Below are 22,154 nucleotides of genomic sequence, written 5' to 3'. Positions count from 1 at the left end.
ATGGAGCCGGGCGGGAGGACGCAGGATCGCCTGGTGTGACAGGTAAGTAGCGACCCCCGTCCCCAGTGATGTCGCTGGTGAGATCTGCCTGTGTGGCAGCTCACTAGCGACCACTTAGCGATGTACCAGCGATCCTGACCGGGTCATATCACTGGTTGGGATCGCTGGTACATCGCTAAGGCTAGTTTCACACTAGCGCTTTTGAGCGCAACGACGGCCTGCGCACGGCCGCCGCTAAGCCCTGCCCCCTGCCACGCCTCCGCCGGTAGCTCCGCCTACCGGCGCATGACGCTGCATGCGTCCTCTATCTTTATCACTGGGGGCGCAGGCCGTGCGCAGTATGCGTTAGGCGGCGCATGCGTCCTTTTGACGGTGCGCCGACCTGCGCCAAACGCAACCTGGTGTCGACGGTGTCGTTCAAAAGTGCAATTTGTCCTGCAAAAAACAAGCCCTCACATGGCCATATTGACGGAAAAATAAAAGTTATGGCTCTGGGAAGAATGGGAGCAAAAAATCGAAATTCAAAAACAGAAACCCCTTGTTGTTAAGGGGTTAAAGGAAAACTAACAGGTCTGTGAGAACCAGAATTATTGCTGGTTGGTAGGTGATCAAATACTCATTTCATGGAATAAAATCCAATTTAATTATTTAACCCCTTCCTTACTTTGGACTTACTTTCCGTCCATGTGACCTGGGACTTAAGTCCCATTGACGGAATAGTACGTCACACGCAATCAGCTGCGCTCATGGGGGGTGGAGCACAGCTGATAGTGCCGGGTATCAGCTGATTATCACAGCTGACACCCGGCACTATGAGCCAGGAATGGTCGCTGACCGCCCTCGGCACATTAACCCCTGGCACACTGCGATCAAACATGATCGCAGTATACCAGGGGCATAGGGAGGAATCACGCATGGAGGGGGCTCCCTGCATGCTTCCCTGAGGGCCTCCTTCCTGAGAGCAGGCGCTGAGTAAGCCTCCTGCAGTGCCTGTCAGATCGCTGATCTGACACAGTACACTGCAAAGTGTCAGATCAACGATCTGACTCAATATAGTAATGTCCCCCCTGGAACAAAGTAATAAAGTGAAAAAAAACAAGTGTAAAAATATTTTTTAAAAATTCCTAAATAAATAAAAAAAAAAAAATATTCCCTAATAAATTTTTTTTTTGTAAATAAAAAAAAGCAATAAAAGTGCACATATTTAGTATCGCCGCGTCCGTAATGACCCGCCCTATAAAACTGTCCCACTAGTTAACCCTTTTAGTGAACCCCTTAAAAAAAGGCAAAAACAATGCTTTATCATCATACCGCCGATCAAAAAGTGCAATAACACACGATCAAAAAGACGTATATAAATAACCATGGTACCACTAAAAACGTCATCTTGTCCCGCAAAAAACGAGCCGCCATACAGCGTCATCAGCGAAAAAATAAAAAAAGTTATAGCTCGCAGAATAAAGCGATGCAAAAATAATTATTTTTTTATATAACATTGTTTTTAATGTATAAAAGCGCCAAAACATAAAAAAATTTATAAATGAGGTACTGACCCGAAGAATAAAACTGCTCTATCAATTTTACCACACACGGAACGGAGTAAATGCCCCCCCACAAAAGAAATTCATGAAATGTTTGTTTTTGTTCATTCTGCCTCCCAAAAATCAGAATAAAAAGAGATAAAAAAATGTCACGTGGCCGAAAATGGTACCAATAAAAACATCAATTTGTCCCGCAAAAAATAAGACCTCACATGACTCTGTGGGTCAAAATATGGAAAAATTATAGCTCTCAAAATGTGGTGATGCAAAAACTATTTTTACAATAAAAAGCGCTTTTTAGTGTGTGACAGCTGCCAAACATAAAAACCCGCTATAAATAGTAAATCAAACCCTCCTTTATCACCCCCATAGTTAGGGAAAAATAATAAAACTAAAATAAATGTATTTATTTCCATTTTCCCATTAGGGTTAGGGCTAGGGTTAGGGGTGTATTAGGGTTAGGGGTAGCGTTAGGGCTAGGGTTAGGGGTGTGTTGGGGTTAAGGTTAGGGTTAGGGGTGTGTTAGGGTTGGAATTATGGTTAGGGGTGTGTTAGGGTCAGGGCTAGTGTTAGGGTTAGGGGTGTTTCGGGGTTAGGGTTGGAGTTAGAATTGGGGGTTTCCACTGTTTAGGCACATCAGGGGCTCTCCAAAAACGTGACATGGTGTCTGATCAATTCCAAACAATTCTGCGTTGAAAAAGTCAAACGGTGCTCCTTCCCTTCCTAGCTCTGCCATGTGCCCAAACAGTGGTTTACCCCCACATATGGAGTATCAGCCTACTCAGGACAAATTCCACAACTTTTGGGGTCCAATTTCACCTGTTACCCTTGGGAAAATAAAAAAATTGGGACTAAAAGATCATGTTTGGGGAAAAAATATGATGTTACCCTTGGGAAAATAAAAAATTGAGGGCAAAAATATCATTTTTGTGGAAAAAAAATATGATTTTTTTATTTTTATGTCTCTACATTATAAACTTCTGTGAAGCACTTGGGTGTTCAAAGTGCCCACCACACATCTAGATAAGTTCCTTGGGGGGTCTAGTTTCCAAAATGGGGTCATTTGTGGGGGGTTTCCACAGTTTAAGCACAACAGGGGCTCTCCAAACGCGACATGACACCCGCAGACCATTCCATCAAAGTCTGCATTCCAAAACATCTCTACTTCCCTTCCGAGCCCCGACATGTGCCCATACAGTAGTTTTCTCCCACATTTGAGGTATCAGCGTACTCAGGACAAATTGGACAACAACTTTTGGGGTCCAATTTCTCCTGTTACCCTTGGGAAAATAAAAAAAATTGGGGACTAAAAGATCATGTTTGTGGAAAAAATATAATTTTTTTATTTTCACACCTGGGCGTTATAAACTTCTGTGAAGCACTTGGGGGTTCAAAGTGCTCACTACACATCTAGATAAGTTCCTTGGGGGGTCTAGTTTCCAAAATGGTGTCACTTGTGCGGGGTTTCCACTGTTTAGGCACATCAGGGGCTCTCCAAACACGATATGGCACCCAATCTCAATTCCAACCAATTTTGCGATGAAAAAGTCAAACATCGCACCTTCCCTTCCGAGCTCTGCCATGCGCCTAAATAGTGGTTTACCCCCACATATGGGGTATCAGTGTACTCAGGACAAATTGCACAATAACTTTTGGGGTCCTGTTTCTCTTGGGAAAATAAAAATTAGGGGCGAAAAGATCATTTTTGTGGAAAAAAATATGATTTAAGTTTATAACGTACAGCCGTAAAATTATGTGAAGCTCTTGGGGCTAGATAAGTTCCTTGGGGGATCTAGTTTCCAAAATCATGTCATTTGTGGGGGGTTGCCACTGTTTATGTACATCAGGGGCTCTCCAAATGCGATATGGCGTCAAGCCAATTCTGTGTTGAAAAAGTCAAACGGCGCTCATTCCCTTCCGAGCTATGCCATGCGCACAAACTGGTTTACTCCCACATATGAGGTATCATCGCACTCAGGATAGATTGCACAATAACTTTTGGGGTCCTGTTACCCTTGGGAAAATGAAAATTGGGGGTGAAAAGATCTTTTTTGTGGTAAAAATGTGATTTTTGAATTGTACGGCTGTATGTTATAAACTTCTGTGAAGCCCTTGGGGGTTCAATGTTCTCACCACACATCTAGATAAGTTCCTTGGGGGGTATAGTTTCCAAAATGGGGTCACTTGTGGGGGATTTCCGCTGTTTAGACACATCAGGGGCTCTCCAAACGCGACATGGCGTCCAATCTCAATTCCAACCAATTTTGCGTCGAAAAAGTCAAACGGCGCTCTTTCCCTTCCGAGCTCTGCCATGTGCTGAAACAGTGGTTCCCCCCACATATCAGGTATCAGCATACTCAGGACAAATTGCACACTAACTTTTGCAGTCCAATTTCTCCTGTTACCCTTAAGTATTTTTTTTTGTGAAAAAAAGTTAAATGTTCATTTTTTTTAAACATTCAAAAAATTCCTGTGAAGCACCTGAAGGGTTAATAAACTTCTTGAATGTAGTTTTGAGCACCTTGAGAGGTGCAGTTTTTAGAATGGTGTCACTTTTGGGTATTTTCTATCATATAGACCCCTCAAAGTGACTTCAAATGTGATGTGGTCTAATAAAAAAAATGGTGTTGTAAAAATGAGAAATCGCTGGTCAACTTTTAACCCTAATATCTTCCTAACAAAGAAAAATTTTGGTTCCAAAATTGTGCTGATGTAAAGTAAACATGTGGGAAATGTTATTTATTAAGTTTTTTTGTGTGCCATATCTCTGTGATTAAAGGGCATAAAAATTCAAAGTTGGAAAATTGCAAAATGTTCGAAATTTTCGCCAAATTTCTGTTTTTTTCCCCACAAGTAAACGCAAGTTATATCAATTAAATTTTACCTCTAACATGAAGTACAATATGTCACGAGAAAACAATGTCAGAATCACCGGGATCCATGGAAGCGTTCAAGAGTTATTACCTCATAAAGGGACAGTGGTCAGAATTGTAAATATTGGCTCTGTCATTAAAGGGGTTGTCCGGGCTTTTCACATAATCTCAGTACATATCTGGGCTGCAGAATTATGACAATAAGTAATTTACTTTCTGTCACTAATTTGCACGGTTTTCTAGATATTCTGAACAGAACGTCCAAGGGGGGGTGTTCTGGCATTGAAATGAGAACTGGTCGTAACCTCCTACTCTACTCCAAACATGCCCTCTATAGCAACAACCCCACCCTCCATAGCTACAGGCCCTCCCGTCCACATGAAGGAGCCCTCATCAAACAGTAACAAATCCTCCCCCCTCTAGCAGCCTCACTGCAGAGAGCAGACCACCCAGCTGCTCCTCCGCCAGACACTCTTCTGAACAGTGATCTATGGAAAGTGAAACTAGTGAGGAGGGAAAATCGTCCTGTATTCTGGGACAGGCTGCTCCCATCAGTATTTGTGTCATTAGAGACACAGTGCTCACACATACACTGCACCAAATCTGCTGCTGTGTGAAGACATCAGTGACACAGAGCTGTCTCATTCACACAGCAGAGGCTTTGTCACACAACAGATTACATCAGTGACTGCCATCCCCTGTGCAGATTAGAAGCTGCAGACCCCCATCACTGGCCATCACACAGTCTATTCTCACTGCTGCCAGCAGCCTGGGACAGTGAGGGAAGGAATTACTGATAATGAGTTATGTATTGTAATCATGGAGTGGCCCAGAATGCAGGACGATTTTCCCTCCTCACTAGTTTCACTTTCCATAGATCACTGTTCAGCGTGTGTCTGGGGGAGGAGCAGCTGGGTGGTCTGCTCTCTGCAGTGAGGCTGCTAGAGGGGGAGGATTTGTTACTGTGTGATGAGGGCTTCTTCATGTGGACGGGGAGGGCCTGTAGCTATGGAGGGTGGGGTTGTTGCTATAGAGGGCATGTTTGTAGTAGAGTAGGAGGAAACGACAAGTTCTCATTTCAATGCCATAACACCCCCCACCCCCCCCCCCTTGGACGTTCTGTTCAGAATATCTAGAAAACCGTGCAAACTAGTGACAGAAAGTAAATTACTTATTGTCATAATTCTGCAGCCCAGATATGTACTGAGATTATGTGAAAAGCCTGGACAACCCCTTTAACATGCAAACCACCCTTGGGGGTAAAGGGGTTAAAAATCCTACAATGTGATTTTCCGTTTTGTTTTTTGTTTTTTAATTTATTTATTTTTTTCTTTAAGATTCTGTCTCTCACAGTTGAATTGCACCTACAATAAAAATTACAGACCTCTCCATTCTGTGTAGTTGGGAAAACTTGCAAAATCGGCAGCGTATCAAATACTTCTTTTCCTCACTGTAGGTAGAAAAAGTTCTAAAGTGATTTTTCTTGGTCTGATTTTTTTTTTACGTGACGAAGCCTGGCATTTTAACAGGGATGTGTAGACTTTTTATAACCACTGTATATTATCTGATCATGTAGGTTTTCCAGTTAGGGTGTGTGCACACGTTGCGGTTTTTGCTGCGGATCCGCAGCGGATTTGGTCTTGCAGATCCGCAGCAGTTTCCATGCGGCTTACAGTACCATGTAACCTATAGAAAACTAAATCCGCTGTGCACATGCTGCAGAAAATTCCGCACAGATTCGCTGCAGTTTATTTTCCGCAGCATGTCACTTCTTTTTTGCAGAACCGCAGCTGCATTCCATTCTGGGACATAAAATCAATCTCTCTCTCTCTCGCTCTCTCTCTCCAACCCGCACTACCAAAACGCACGAGAACCTGCATAAAATCCGCTGAACAAAAACTAGGAATCCGCAGGAATATTTCCCCCAGCGGTTTCTGCCAAGAGCTGCGGTTTCTCTGCGGAAAAAGCCGCAGCAAAAACCGCGATGTTTGAACACACCCTTACTGTCTTTGCTGCGGTTACTATCCACATGGAGAAGATTTCTCTTGCACAGGAAATTGGAGTTTGCCTTGTTTGATAACAAGATTTTCTCAGTCTCGCAGGAAAGAAAATCAAATCACTACTTTTTTCTTTTATGTTGATATATTGTACACGTGAGTTTTCCTGGAGACTGATCACATCATTGCAATCTGCTATGTTTCTCTCTACAGGTAGTAGAAATGAGGGAGTAGAATACTGTCAGAAATAAAAATAATCTTCAGCAGAGACAGATATAACAAGCCGTCCTTATGGCGCCATCAGGGGACTGGCAATGTGCCTTTGCAATGTGTTGCTGTACAAAAATAACACTTTTAAACATACATCAAATAAAAATGATTAAAGTATGATTTCATTTAGGATTGTCCCTAAATGCTTTATCTCATCACAGACAGCTTCTTGCAAAATGTGACCCTGGGCTGATCTCCTGGGCTCCTCCTGGTTCTTGGTATCAGCAAATCTAGGCACTGTAGTATAACATGGCAGTCATTCAGGGGAATGGCCATCTTTGTAATACAAGGACAACCCCAGTAATCCATGGTGTGCACCATACTGTGGCATGTAAAAGTTTTTTCACCCCTGGTCAAAACTACTGTTATTGTGAAAAGTTAAAGGGAATCTGTCACCCCATTTTTGGCCTATGAGCTGGGGCCACCGCCATCAGGGGATTATCTACAGCATTCTGTAATGCTGTAGATAAGCCCACGATGTAACCTGAAAGATAAGAAAAACAAGTTACCGTATATACTCATGTATAAGCCGACCCCCCCCTAATTTTGCCACAAAAATCTGGGAAAACTTATTGACTCGTGTATAAGCCGAGGGTGGAATCCATAGACTATGCCCCCATATGCTGCTCCATAGTTTATGCCCCCATATGCTGCTCCATAGTTTATGCCCCCATATGCTGCTCCATAGTTTATGCCCCCCATATGCTGCTCCATAGAATATGCCCCATATGCTGCTCCATAGAATATGCCCCCATATGCTGCCCCATAGACTATGCCCCCATATACTGCTCAATAGACTATGCCCTCATATGCTGCTCCATAGACTATGCCCCATAGACTATGCCCCCATATACTGCTCCATAGAGTATGCTGCCCCATAGAATATGCCCCAAATGCTGCTCCATAGAATGCCCCCCCATATGCTGCCCCATAGACTATGCCCCCATATGCTGCTCCATAGACTATGCCCCCATATGCTGCTCCATAGACTATGCCCCCATATGCTGCCCCATAGAATATGCCCCCATATGCTGCCCCATAGAATATGCCCCCATATGCTGCTCCATAGACTATGCCCCCATATGCTGCTCCATAGAATATGCCCCCATATGCTGCACAAAAAAAAAGCCATACTCACCTCTTCTGGGTCCATCGCTGCTGTCTGCTGCTTCTTGTGTCAGTGACTGCTGCCTAAACGTCAATGACACAGGATGCAGCAGAGACAGCGGTGAGCAGCGATGGAGTGGGGGACAGGTGAATATTGCTATACTCACCCATCCTTCCGCGGTCTCTGCAGCCTCGCTCGCTTCTCTACTGTCTCCCTTCCCTTCCTGATTTCAGCGGTCACGTGGTACCGCTCATTACCACTCATGAATATGTGGCGCCCCTGAGGCTCAGTCGCCACAGAGGTACTGCACCTCCTCCTGAGGTGTGGTGCCCCACCATCCAGGTAAGTTGGAGGCTCCTGACTACGCTCCAACACCTGCATCCCACACAACACGGTAGTTCAGCAAAGTCACATTGCGGCTCCCTGCTTGGAGTGTAGCAGAGCACCTTTGGTGGCTCCCTGCTTAGAACACGAAATGTGCTGGGAGGCGGGTGGAGTTAGAATACATAAAAGAGCGGGGGGTTTAGGATTAGAGGTCAGTCAGGCAGTCACTCAGAGAGGAGTGAGGCGAGAAGATCCCTGGGAGAGGGATGGAGAAAGGAGGTGCTGCAGCAGATCTCAGTGACCTGGGTCTGCTGGCACGGGAAAGGAAAGAAGGAGAAAGACATTGAACCGAAACCTGATCTTCCATAAGAAGGAAAGACTAGTACGGAACGTAGGAGTAAAAGGGAACAGAGGACGTGGGTTAGAGGAAGAACCCTGCCTAGAAGTTCTAAGCGCAAGGCTGGGGCCCGGTCCCTGAGGTTGTATGGACACTAATGGTTCTACAGCAGACACCGGTGGAGTAGTGGGCTGTAAATGCACTACTCCCATCTAAGACTTGGGGGTACAACAGCAACATTGATAGTGAGCCGGGACTCAGGAGTAAGGAGTCCCCGAAGCAGGCTACAGCTGTCTGCCGTACAAGTAGAGTTCTTGGGAACATCTGTCAGGAGGCACTCCAGTGTAACTCAGTACTGGGAGTACTTCACACTTAAAGGTGCTATAAGAGGAGACGTTCAGAAAGGCACATGTTGGCTGAGTGTTGGAAGGGAGCATTCCATCTGGCCTGGAGGTTGATTGAGTCCCTGACCCGGAGGACACAGCACGGAGGCAGGCACCTGTGTGTACTACAGACTGTGAGTAAAGCTTTGGAACTACAGGCCCTGGTGTCCTCCATTCATTCTTGCGCCAACGCACCCAGCACCGCTACATCTGGGTACCAGCTTCTACACCATTGTGCCTCTCCTCTCCCTCTACATCTACACTGCCCTGGGGCTACATCTCCACCTGTGGGGAGCTTCACCATCTTGGCTGCAACACACCACAAGCCCCAGAGGATCTGCATGCAGTGTTGGCTCAACATCTCACTTGCTGAACACCACAGGTGGCGTCACGAACTATTCATTTACATTCCATCATTTCCAATCTCCCCTTTTTACATTGGGCGCCCAGGGCCACGGACCGGGTCACCGCTGCTGTGACACATCCCTCTGACACCGGCCCGGTACCGAGTACCCCACAGCCCTGGGAGGGCGACCCAAATATGCGCACATTCATGAGTGGTAATGAGCGGCACCACGTGACCACTGAAGACAGGAAGGGAGACAGTGGAGAAGCAAGCGAGGTTGCAGAGACCACGGCAGGACAGGTAAGTATGATCTGACACCCCCGCTCCCCCTCCCCGCCGACCCCCAGGTATATGACCCGTGTATAAGCCGAGAGGGGGACTTTCAGCCCCAAAAATGGGCGGAAAATCTCGGCTTATACACAAGTATATACGGTAGATTAAACTCACCGGGGGGTGGGGGCGGTGGGTTTCGCTGTCCAGCGCCTCCCATCTTCTAGCGATGACCTCCTGCTCCTTATTTCTCCCTCGGCTCCTGTGCACGCGTACTTTATCGGCCCTGTTGAGGGCAGAGCAGAGTACTGCAGTGCGCAGGCGCCGGGAAAGGTCAGAGAGGTCCGGCGCCTGCGCACTGCAGTACTTTACTCTGCCCTCAACAGGGCAGAGAAAGTACGGCTGCATTGGAGCCGTGGCAGAAGTAAGAACTACGTCAGCTCTAGAAGATGGGAGGCGCTGGACCGGACAGCGACACCCATCGGACCGGACTGGACCCCCGGGTGAGTATAATACAGAATGCTGTAGATAAGCCCCTAAACCAGGGGAAGAGTCTTGAGGAGATCATTTGCATATTCCCAGTGCCTTCTGGGATAAGTGAAGAGTCTCCGCGAGCTCAACGATCACTGGGTTTTGGCCGTTGCAGCTGAAAAGAGGAAATCGGAAAACCAGGGGAAGAGTCTTGAGGAGATCATTTGCATATTCCCAGTGCCTTCTGGGATAAGTGAAGAGTCTCCGCGAGCTCAACGATCACTGGGTTTTGGCCGTTGCAGCTAAAAAGAGGAAATCGGAAAACCAGGGGAAGAGTCTTGAGGAGATCATTTGCATATTCCCAGTGCCTTCTGGGATAAGTGAAGAGTCTCCGCGAGCTCAACGATCACTGGGTTTTGGCCGTTGCAGCTGAAAAGAGGAAATCGGAAAACCAGGGGAAGAGTCTTGAGGAGATCATTTGCATATTCCCAGTGCCTTCTGGGATAAGTGAAGAGTCTCCGCGAGCTCAACGATCACTGGGTTTTGGCCGTTGCAGCTGAAAAGAGGAAATCGGAAAACCAGGGGAAGAGTCTTGAGGAGATCATTTGCATATTCCCAGTGCCTTCTGGGATAAGTGAAGAGTCTCCGCGAGCTCAACGATCACTGGGTTTTGGCCATTGCAGCTGAAAAGAGGAAATCGGAATTTGGGCTCATCTTTCATCGTTTTTAAGAAATCTCAAGATGGAAGAGGCCAGGAGCCATTTGGTGAGCTGCATTTCTTGCTACATGTTCACAGACTTACCAGTGGAAAAGCCAAACTTCACATGCCACAAATGCAAGCTTGTGTCCCTGTTGGAGGAAAAGTTGCAAAATCTCGAAGAGAGGTTAGCTACATTGAAGATCATTAAGGAAGGTGAAGAGTTCTTGGACAGAGCAGAATTATCTCTTCATGTTACAGAAAGAGAAGAAATTCGAAGTGCACCTGAAGAAACAGAGGAATGGAGACATGTGACCCAGAGAAGCAGGAGGATCAGGAGGCAGTCAGCACCCATACTGCTCAGAAACCAGTACCAGGCTCTCACGCAGGAAAACAATGAAGAAATACATCAGGATAAGACTTTGCCAACAAGCAGCAACCTTGTACGCCTTCAGAGTCCTCCTGGATGGAGAAAGAAAAATGTTGTGAAGAAGAAACGGAGAGTGGTGGTCATGGGGGATTCCCTGTTGAGAGGAACTGAGGCCGCTATCTGCAGACCGGATATAACTTCAAGAGAAATGTGTTGTCTTCCAGGTGCAAAAATTAAAGATGTGTCTGACAGGATATCAGGACTCTTCAGACCTACAGATGACTACCCATTCCTGCTACTACATGTGGGGACAAATGACACTGCAAGAAACGACCTGGAAACCATCTGCAGAGACTTTGAAGACTTAGGCAAGAAAGTGAAAGAACTGGGAGCGCAGGTGGTCTTCTCTTCCATCCTCCCAGTGGATGGCCATGGAACAAGGAGGTGGAATAAGATTCTGCAGGTGAACAACTGGCTACGTCGATGGTGCCGTCAGCAACGATTTGGATTTCTGGATCACGGAGTGAACTACTTATACGATGGACTACTTGCTAGAGATGGGGTGCACCTTACGAAGACTGGTAAGCATGTATTTGGAAGTCGCCTTGCTACACTTGTAAGGAGAGCTTTAAACTAGAACAACATGGGAAGGGAAGCAAAAGACCAGAAAAAGCCATACACCTGACAAATGCTATTGAGAACTCTGCTATTAGAAGTGGAAAGGAAGAACAAAGACGAAAGAATCTAATTAATAAAAATATTGGAGAAAGAGAAACCAATCACAAACTAAAATGTTTCTATACTAATGCACAAAGCATGGGCAACAAACAAGGAGAATTGGAACTACTAACACAGGAAAAGAAATATGATGTCATTGGAATCACTGAAACTTGGTGGGACAATACACATGATTGGAATACAAGACTAGAAGGATACAACTTATTTGCAAGAAACAGACTTGATAAACGAGGAGGGGGTGTCGCATTGTATGTTAGAAACGCGTATATCTGCACAGAGATTGAAGCTTCAGAGACTGGGAGTTCTGTGGAAACTGTTTGGGTAAGAATACAAGGACAGAACAATGGAAAGGACACCGTTGTAGGCATTTACTACAGGCCGCCTGTGCAAGCTGAAGATATGGATGAACTCTTTATGCATCAAATGGCCAAGTTCTCCAAAAAATGACATAGTTGTCATGGGAGATTTCAACTATCCAGACATTTGTTGGGAATCTCTCTCAGGCAAAACTAACAGGTCAAGGAAATTCTTATCCTCTCTTGCTGACAACTTTATCTTCCAAAAGGTAAGGGAGAAAACAAGGGGAACTGCTACCTTGGATCTAATCCTTATAAACAGGGAGGAAATGGTTGAGGAGGTAAAAGTGGCTGGGACCCTAGGAGGTAGTGACCATGCTATTTTAGAATTTTGGATAACTAGAGGCGGAAGACCTGTGAAGACTCAGACGTCAAGGTTAGATTTCAGAAAGGCAGATTTTAAGGGATTCAGAAAGAGAATTGGAGGGATCCAATGGCTGGATATCCTTAAAGACAAAAATGTCCAGGAAGGATGGGAAATCTTGAAAAATGAAATTCTCAAAGCACAGTTGTTAACAATTCCAAAAAGAGGGAAGAATAGGAAGCAGTTAAGGAAACCAGGATGGATGAACACAGAACTTAAGCACATGCTAAAAAGGAAGGAAAAAATGTTTATAAAATGGAAAGAGGGAGGCATATCTAAAGAAGAATATAATGCTGTCTGCAGAACCTGCAGGGCACAAATCAGATTAGCTAAAGCTGAAAATGAATTGAGGCTTGCAAGAGATGTCAAAAGCAATAATAAAGGATTTTGGGGATATGTCAAAAGTAAAAGAAAAGTCAAAGATGCTATAGGATTTTTACAGGATGAAAATGATGAAATGGTAAGACAGGATGTTGAGAAGGCTGAACTTTTAAATTCCTATTTTGCATCTGTTTTCTCTCAGAAACGAAATGTAACATCAACTGTTATTCACTGTCCTATTAAGGGAATAGAAGAATCCAGGATATCTATAAACAGAAAGATAGTGAGGAAACACTTAGCTAGCCTAAATGAATTCAAGTCTCCAGGTCCAGATGAATTACACCCCAGAGTACTGAAGGAGATAGCAGAAGAAATTTTTGAACCCCTCTCTATAATCTTTGAAAATTCTTGGAGAACAGGAGAAGTGCCAGAAGACTGGAGAAGAGCAAATGTTGTTCCTATCTTCAAAAAGGGGAAGAAGGTGGACCCAGGCAACTATAGGCCGGTGAGTCTGACATCTATACCAGGAAAGATCTTTGAACAAATTATTAAACAACATGTATGTCAATACCTGGATAAGAATGAAGTGATTAAACAGAGTCAGCATGGGTTTGTAACTAATAAGTCATGTCAGACTAACTTAATTTCCTTCTATGACGGTATCACTGATTGGGTGGATCAAGGAAATGCTGTAGATATAGTATATCTTGACTTCAGAAAAGCATTTGACAAAGTCTTTCATACAATCCTTATTGAAAAAGTGACTAAGTATGGAATGGACAAGGCAACTGTTAGGTGGATTCATAACTGGCTTAGTGATCGGACCCAAAGAGTGGTCGTAAATGGCTGCACATCCAGTTGGAAGAATGTCTCAAGTGGGGTACCACAGGGCTCTGTCCTGGGCCCTGTATTGTTCAACATCTTTATCAACGATTTAGATGAAGGAATTGAGGGTAAACTGATTAAATTTGCTGATGACACAAAGCTAGGAGGGATAGCTAATACTAGAGAAGAGAGAGAGAGGATTCAAAAAGATTTAAATAAACTGGAGAAGTGGGCAGCAACTAACAGAATGGTTTTTAACAGGGAGAAATGCAAAGTACTACATCTGGGCAATAAAAATGGAAAAAGCATATATAGAATGGGAGGAATAGGGCTAAGTGACAGCACATGTGAAAAAGACTTGGGTATACTAATAGATCACAGACTGAATATGAGTCAACAGTGTGATGCAGCAGCAAAAAAGGCAAATGCAATTCTAGGATGTATTAACAGAAGCATACAGTCTAGATCACGTGAAGTCATTATTTCCCTCTACTCCTCTTTGGTCAGACCTCATCTGGAATATTGTGTCCAGTTTTGGGCACCACATTTTAAAAAAGACATCAACAAACTGGAGCAAGTTCAGAAAAGAGCGACCAGAATGGTGACCGGTCTGCAAACCCTGTCTTATGAGGAAAGGTTGCAGGATTTGGGAATGTTTAGTTTGCAAAAGAGAAGACTGAGAGGAGACTTAATAGCTGTCTACAAATATCTAAAGGGCTGTCACATTGTAGAAGGATCAACTTTATTCTCATTTGCACAAGGAAAGACTAGAAGCAATGGGATGAAACTGAATGGGAGGAGACACAGATTAGATATTAGAAAAAACTTTTTGACAGTTAGAGTGATCAATGAGTGGAACAGGCTGCCACGAGAAGTGGTGAGTTCTCCTTCAATGGAAGTCTTCAAACAGAGGCTGGACAGACATCTGACTGGGATGATTTAGCGAATCCTGCTTTGAGCAGGGGGTTGGACCAGATGGCCCAGGAGGTCCCTTCCGATTCTATGATTCTATGATTCTATGATGGCTGTGGCCACATCTTATAGGCCAAAAATGGGGTGACAGATTCCCTTTAAGCAAGCTGAAGATGAAATGATCTCTAAAGGGCCTAAAGTTAAAGATGACACATTTGCTTTGTATTTTAGGTAAAAAAGAATAGATAGATAGATAGTAATTTTTTACATTTTAAAAATTACAAGAAGGAAAATGGTCCTGTGCAAAAGTTTTGGCAACCTTGAAGATTTGTATGCTCAGATAACTTTGACCAAGATTTCAGACCTTAATTAGCTTGTTAGGGTTATGGCCAAACTTTTACATGCCGATTTCAGATTTTGCTGTACTGGGTCTGATTTACAGTGTGGTCTTAAGAGTTTTTTTTTCGGGCAAAGCTGAGATTGCCTCCAAAACAAAAAAGAAATATAAGTCCCCTTTAGTGTTGAGGTTAAATGGCAACTTTAGGCGTGACACATATCGCACAGCCAAAATTGTCAAAGTATTGTTGCTATATGGCAGTGCAACACAAGTGAATGGGGTGGCATTCTGACCTCGAAGGGGCTGTCACCAGGTTTGCCAACTGTACAGAAATTCCTGGACAGTCCGTAAAAGCAAGACACTTTTTTGTCCTTTCCTTAAAAAAAAAATTAAAAGCGTCCGTAAATATTTTAAAGCTAAAGAAGCTTACACAGATTTTGACTGTAATTATCATTTTACAGTGAATGCAGCTGATGTCTACATTACAGAACTGTAGGCAGTAGACTTGGATCACTTAGAATTATAAGGATTTATTATGGTTTTCGAATATTTCTGACACAAAAGGGTGTATGTACAACCTGGGAAAAAACTGACATTTGTTGCTATTGATGGTAGTGGTCACACACCAAACGAAGTGTATGTAAATTTGGGGAGTCAATATAATATGCACTTATACTTGTACACCATGCACTATGCGATAGTGAGCAGTATCCAATAACCACCCATTTATATATATGTAGATTGTTTACCACAGCTGGCAGATATAGACCAACAGTCTTATAAAGTTGATATAGAGGATAGTTTTTCCACAAGATGGGTTATTATTACAAACTTTTAACAAAGGATAATGCAGTAAGGTCTGATAGTTTTTGATAGTAAAATCCCAGGTATAGATGTACATGAATCAATACTGATTGATATCAATAATATCATTGATGGATAACAACAAGATATTTCTGTGCCAAATACCTTCGCAGCCAAATTGCGAGCGAGTTAAGGAAAATGCCTCCACCGGTCCACAAAAAAAATCCCGGAGTTGCCTTGCACCAAACCTCAATACAGGGAGTTCCAGCTGGTAACTCACTCGGTATGGTCTGTGCCGTGTGTGACGTCACTCTTTGCTCGTGTACGGAGTTCCGATAGGGTCGTACTCGCCCTGGCATGTTTCAGAGCTAATACCGCTTGTATTCACACTTTGTAGCGAAGAGACAAATCACAGCTGGTATCAATCGCAGCTACCATTACCCTGATTTCCACTACACCAGGGCAATCGGGAAAAGCCAGGCAAAGTACCAGAATTGGCACATCTAATGTGATGTGCCAATTCTGGGGCTGCTGCGGGCTTGTATTTTTAGGCTGGGAAGGTCCCAATAACCATGGATCTTACCAGCCTGATAATAGAAGCCAACAGCTGTCTGCTTTACCTTGGCTAGTTATCAAAAATAGGGGGCCCACACTTAGTTTATTTATTAAAAATGGAAACAGTAGTCAAAAATTTATATATATATATACTGCTCAAGAAAATAAAGGGAACACTATATATAGTGGTAATTCACTCACATGGCGGCACAGAGAGGTAGGAAAAATGGGAACGCCGTCTTTTTAAGTCCTTGTTGGTTTAGCCTTTCTGGCTAAAAAAGGAACAAAACAATAAAAGGAAAAATAACTGCTGCAACACAGTCCGTATGTTGCTGGTGGCACCCCGCTCTGGAGCAGCACAGGTTCACTCTGTGCTCGACGAGCCACGAAGCCTCTGGAGACTCCTCTCTCCAGTCTAGCTGAACTCCGACTGCCTGTAGGGCTCGGTTATTTAATCCTAAGCCTGTGATTCCCATCATGTGATTGATCACATGATCATGACCTCACGCAGGTCCTGGCAAGTCTGCCAGACGAGAAAAAATGGACTTTCTCCCACCTGCTCTATTTAGGTCCACATAAAACTGGCCATTTTATGCAACTTAACCCTCACAACACATAGTGTGCTGGAGAAAAAAATGCTGTGGTTTCATATCACTGACGCCGCTAAGCGCAGTGACACATATCTCCCTTCTACCACCCTGTCAGTGACTCTGTTTTGGCTGCCATGTAATATTGGAATTGCAAGACAGTAAAAAATCATTGAGCAGAAAACTAGGTTTTCATGTGGAAAATCCAGACAATTCAGCAGTATTGTAGAACACAAACACAGCGGTTTTAATGTAAAACATGGCAGACAAGGAGGATTGTTGTCAGTAAGACCCTTTGGGATTGTCCTAATGTTTGGTACAAACTGCATTAAACCAGGACATTTTCCCTTAAGTCTTTATTAGTAATAGTGTTTGTTCAGGGAAAAATGTGGATTTTTCTTGAGCGCCAAACTACCCACTCTTTAACTTATTGTGAGCTGTTAGTAGTGATGAGAGACAACAGATTGTAAAGGATGAGATGTATCTGGAACACATACGTAAAATAAAATGTATTTAGAGGACAGCGCCATATTCTGGAAATAAGATCTCAATGGCATTTTGTGGTATGTCATCTGTAATGGCATGCTTTTCTTATGGAAGGAAAACTGAACTCAGGGTGAGTGCACATAATGTCTTTTTTTCAGGCACATTTCATCTGGAGACAGCCTGGAAAAGCTTCCCAAAAGTGAACATAATGTGCAGCAATGTAAAAGCGACATTGCTGTGCACATGTTCAGTCTCTTGTTACTTAGATTAACTGCTTCAGGGTTCTCAAACTATGAAGCGATTAAAAGAAGCAGCATGTTAATTCTTCAGGCGGCTTCTGCTTGTTATATAAAATCATTAAAAAAAAAGACCGCCGAAGAGATGCAGCAAATACCACAACAAATCCACCAGCTAAGAAACTTCAGAGAAAAGACCGGCGGCTTTTTCCTGAAGCTGCTCTGCCGAGAAAAACTTTGGTGGACCCACCAGCTTCATAAAGTTGAAGCTGCTTGAAAAGTGTATCAGAAAACGTTCATAAGAATGATCATGCATTTCTGTGGAAAAAATACGCTCTTCATATGTTCAGACTTTTAAACATCTTTTAACCGCTTCTGTTTTTTTACAAGTTTTGTAAAAAAAATTCTTGATCTCCCGATTCTACTGCCTTTTTCCCATTTTGCACTGCATCATGTTTGCGCTCGCTCCATGGCAGATATTTTCACATTTGTTGCTTCTAGAGAGCAATATGTGAAATCTCTGCTTGCAGTCCAATGGAACGTTTCTTCATAGTCTTCTCTGAGGGTGCATGATAGACAGTTGATCTAGTAGTCTAGCATTCTCTGATGCTGCCGAGCTGTGATTGACAGTGTTTGTGGGGGAGAGGTGAAAGCACATGCCCCCAGAGACGACTCTGAAGAGGCGCTTGGGCTGCAAGCAGAAATTTCTCATCTTACTTTCTAAACGCAAGATGTAAATACTTATGTCCCCCCCAAAAAAATTGAGAAAAGTATTCAAGCAGGGATACCTTTATTGGCTAACCAGAGAAATTATATTTGCAAGCAAGCTTTCAGGGCTCAAAAGGCCCCTTCATCAGGCTTGATTACAAGTGAATTACTGAGAAGAGACGGCAACATTTAAATAGGAATTACAACAGGACATGAGGTGATACAGGCAAGGAAATCAAATTAAGGTTTTTGTTACACATGTAAATGAGGTGGCAGTGTTCTATTAGAGATTTCTAAAAGCAATAAATGTGAATATCTCTGCAATAGAGCGATGCAGCACAAAAGGGAAAAAAAGATGCAGAATCTTGTTCCAAACATCAGTGGTCAACAGAGAAACCTCAAAAATTGTATTCTCAAGACTGGTATACTTCAAATAAGAGATTTAAGTGAAGAAAATGCAGATATACTTCATGATATATATTTACCCAGTTACTTTTTTTTTCTCTTCACAGATGCTGATCTAATTTCACATGTCTCACCATCCTCAACAGATTCAGCTTCTTGGGATTGCACTCACTCTGGTTCAGAAAAATGCGATTTCAGCATGACTCCAAGGCCAACTCCGAATGATATTGACCCAACTCTTCGTGGACTTTCTCCACTTCTTTCTTCTCCACCCATCTTCATTACACTGCATGCTGACTGGAATACATCGGTAGCTGACTGGGGTATTGCTTGGGAAGCCCTGGTGTATGGCTCTGTTGGGCTGTATGGATCAGTGGCTCTACTTGCTTTACTTTCCATTTTTTGCCTTGTCTTTAGATGCCCATCAGGTGGTTTTTATTTCTCACTTTTACACCTACTGTTGATAGCACTGGGCAGCAGCCGAGCTTTTTCCTTGTTTTATGATGCCTATGGCCACCAGGATCGTCTCCCAGCTTTTACAGCCTTACTTCTGCATGACTTAGCTTTTCCCTGTATGACTTCAAGTTTCAGTATTGCATTTCTATTGCTATGTTCAAGATGTCGCCTTCAACACTCATCTCCAAGTTTTCCACGGCTCTGCCTCTTAGCTACTGCAGCATTACTTCACTTTATCTCTGCAGCAGGAGCAGTTGTAGTTGTTGACCTTTTACAGCAATTTCCCTTCCTTCTTCTCATTTCTAGAGGATTTTACGTTGTATTCACTGTTATGCTGTCTTTCGCTTTCTTCATCTTTTGTTGCATTGTAAGAACCCAAAGCACACAAATCTATGACCTCAAAAGTTCTGCTCCCCCTACAGAATATATCGGTGGATGTCCTTTTGCAAATCTTAAAGATTGGTGCAGAGCAACCCACGTTGTTCTTTTGTCTGCCTGCTTTGGTATTTTGAATGCTGGCTTACAGCTCTATGCTGTACTGTATGCCATTGGCTATGGAGGTACCATTGTTTTTGGCCCTTGGCCTTGGTGGGCTTTCCAGTTGAGCTCAAGTCTCTGTGAAGTTGGAATATGTTTACCTCTCGCACTCATAGGAGCCTACCCAATTTTTTGTGCCAATGAGATTGGAAGAACCAATTGCTGGGCACAGATATTTCACCTATCTCCTGGCCATGTTACCATGAAGGCACCTATTTTACAAACCAATCATCAGTGGGCTTCTTCTCAACATGAAAAGCTGCTTGTCTGTGACACCATTGCTAGGAGTGACTCGGAATTCTTCCCACTCTACACTCTAGTGGAAAAACGCCTAAGCCATGGAGAGGACCTGAGCTTAATTTACCATAGCAACAAAAGCTTGGAGGTTCAAGGTTTAAGCCTTCCTCATGGTTCCAACACACCATCATATATTAGTGTCCAAATAGACAGTGACTCAACGGTTGATTTTCGACCCCCATCTCCAATCAACTTGAGACGTAGCATTGATGAGGCACTTTTCAGCGAGTCTTTGATACCCAAGAGTCTCTTTCATGGTACCACCTTGTCCAGTAGCTTGTCTCTTACTATAAAAAGTTCTACACAAATGGAAGACTGTGTTTTTAAGGAAAAGGCCTGCGATAGGGGATTATATCGAACTTCATCTTGCATTGAGGTAGAAGCTGGACTTCCTATAATACAGCCTATGCCAACCACTAGGCATGACACTCCAACTTCATCCTCTCCAGGGGTATGGAAGGAAGAGCAGAGCACAACTAGCTCTTTGTGTAAAATGTCATTGGATGGATCATCCTTGGTGCTTTGTTCCAGTGCTGAACATGTAGCTGCCTCAACTTGCAACCATGAAGGAAAGCAGGAGCCAAGTTGCAAATCAAAAGCGGTATACCATACATTGACTCCAGCATCACAGGAGTCATTGGATACTACACCTAAGCAAGGATGTAGTCTAAGAGATGACTTGATAGATGTTTTTGGACCCATTGATGCTTTGAGCGTTTGCAGTGATACCATTGACTTGTAAATTAAATTAACAAATGCAGTATTGAAATAGAGAAACAAAAGCACCCTGGAAAAATGTGTCAAAAAGACATCTCACATATGATGCACATTTATGGGGCAGATGTGGTTGTCATAACTGGTATCTTATATATGAGTGTGCTTTTAATTCTAGAGTATCAAGAAAAAAATGTATTTAGATTTCATTCTATGTATTTTATATATTTAATCATTAAATGGCCATCTTTAAAAGACTATTTTTTTGAAACAGTAAGGATAACAAATTATGCTTTCTTTTGGATATATTTGCATATCTGCATTTTAAACATACAGGGCTAAAAACTCCAAAGGGGCACATTTATAACAAAAAAATAATGTATATATGGAGAGGTATGGTAGATGCCATATTGATATAGTATTTTAGATTTTTGGGTGCGAATCTGTTTGTCAAAGCCACAGTTATATATGCCCTTACGATGTACCGTATACCTCCAGCTGACACTGCAGAAAACAGCAGCATAGAACTGATAAAAAAAAAAAATAGTAATATTTTTACCAAGGAACTGTATGAAAATTTGTGTCCCAAAGTGATACAGTTTTAATGTGCTAAAGATGCAATGTATGTTATGGCCGCATTCACACAGGGGTATTTAAAAAAAAAAAAAAACGATAACTGGTTGACAAATACACAAATGTGAAAATGTTTAAAATGTTTTATAATGATAAATGTAAGATGAGGTTGGAAATAGAAAATGTCCATACAAATTTGTTAAATTTACTTTTTTTTGTCATGTAAAGCCTGAAATTAAGAAATTATGTAAATGTTTTTTTCTATTTTTAATGTGATCTTGCAATATAACAACAAAAAAGTAAAAGATAAAAAGATATTTTTTAGAACATTTCCTTTATAAGTGAAACTTAAAAACAGGTTGGTTCGGTTTATGTTTTCCAAAATTGTGTATTTCATGTGACAAAATTGTGGAAATGTAGAAAAAAGTGTGAAAATAGCCAGAATAGTTGATGCTGGTGGCAAATAATTTTCCAACGCCTTGTCTCACTAACGCCTCATTCACAAGTCCGATTTTTTTGTGTATGAGAAAATTATTCTCAGTGTGGTACGAGTGTCATCCAATTTTCTTGTACGTGGAGAAACAAGAAAAAAAAACAAACAATTTCTCTACCTTCTTCTTTCTGACAGTCCGTGAAAATTGAAACCACATCCAAATGTCATCTGAGTGCAGTTCGTTTTTTTTCCACAGACCTATTGACTTGCATTGCTGATTTTTGATCCGACCCTCAGATCAAAATCCGACGTCTCTAATATTTTCGACGAACCACTCAGTCCAACAAATAGAACATGTGAGTGGCCCCATAGACTACAGTATTATAGGTACAAGTGCTCTCCGTGAAGAATACCAGATAGCACTTGTACGTAAAAATCGGCAGTCTGAATGAGACCTAAGACATTCCCATTTCCATATGCCACTTCAGGGCTCGTGGTTCCGTTATTTATAAGTCATATCCAG

At 42.9% G+C, this 22,154-nt stretch overlaps 1 protein-coding gene across 6 annotated transcripts in view; it reads left to right on the top strand.

The window, feature by feature from the left end:
* Window positions 1–21,515, top strand: part of PRRT4 (proline rich transmembrane protein 4) — a 73,579-nt gene extending 52,064 nt beyond the window's left edge. For all 6 annotated transcript variants that reach the window (XM_073579228.1, XM_073579229.1, XM_073579231.1 and 3 more), the window contains one exon: window positions 18,729–21,515. In XM_073579228.1, the coding sequence (XP_073435329.1) occupies window positions 18,729–20,653 (1,925 nt within the window). In that variant the 3' untranslated portion in view covers window positions 20,654–21,515. The remainder of the gene's footprint in view (window positions 1–18,728) is intronic.
* The last annotated feature ends 639 nt before the right edge of the window (window positions 21,516–22,154 follow it).

The sequence above is a fragment of the Dendrobates tinctorius genome, unplaced genomic scaffold (genome assembly GCF_039654945.1).
Source record: "Dendrobates tinctorius isolate UK_male_01 unplaced genomic scaffold, ASM3965494v1 ptg000062l, whole genome shotgun sequence".
Classification (NCBI taxonomy): Eukaryota; Metazoa; Chordata; class Amphibia; order Anura; family Dendrobatidae; genus Dendrobates; species Dendrobates tinctorius.
This window is presented reverse-complemented; position numbering and strand designations above follow the sequence as displayed.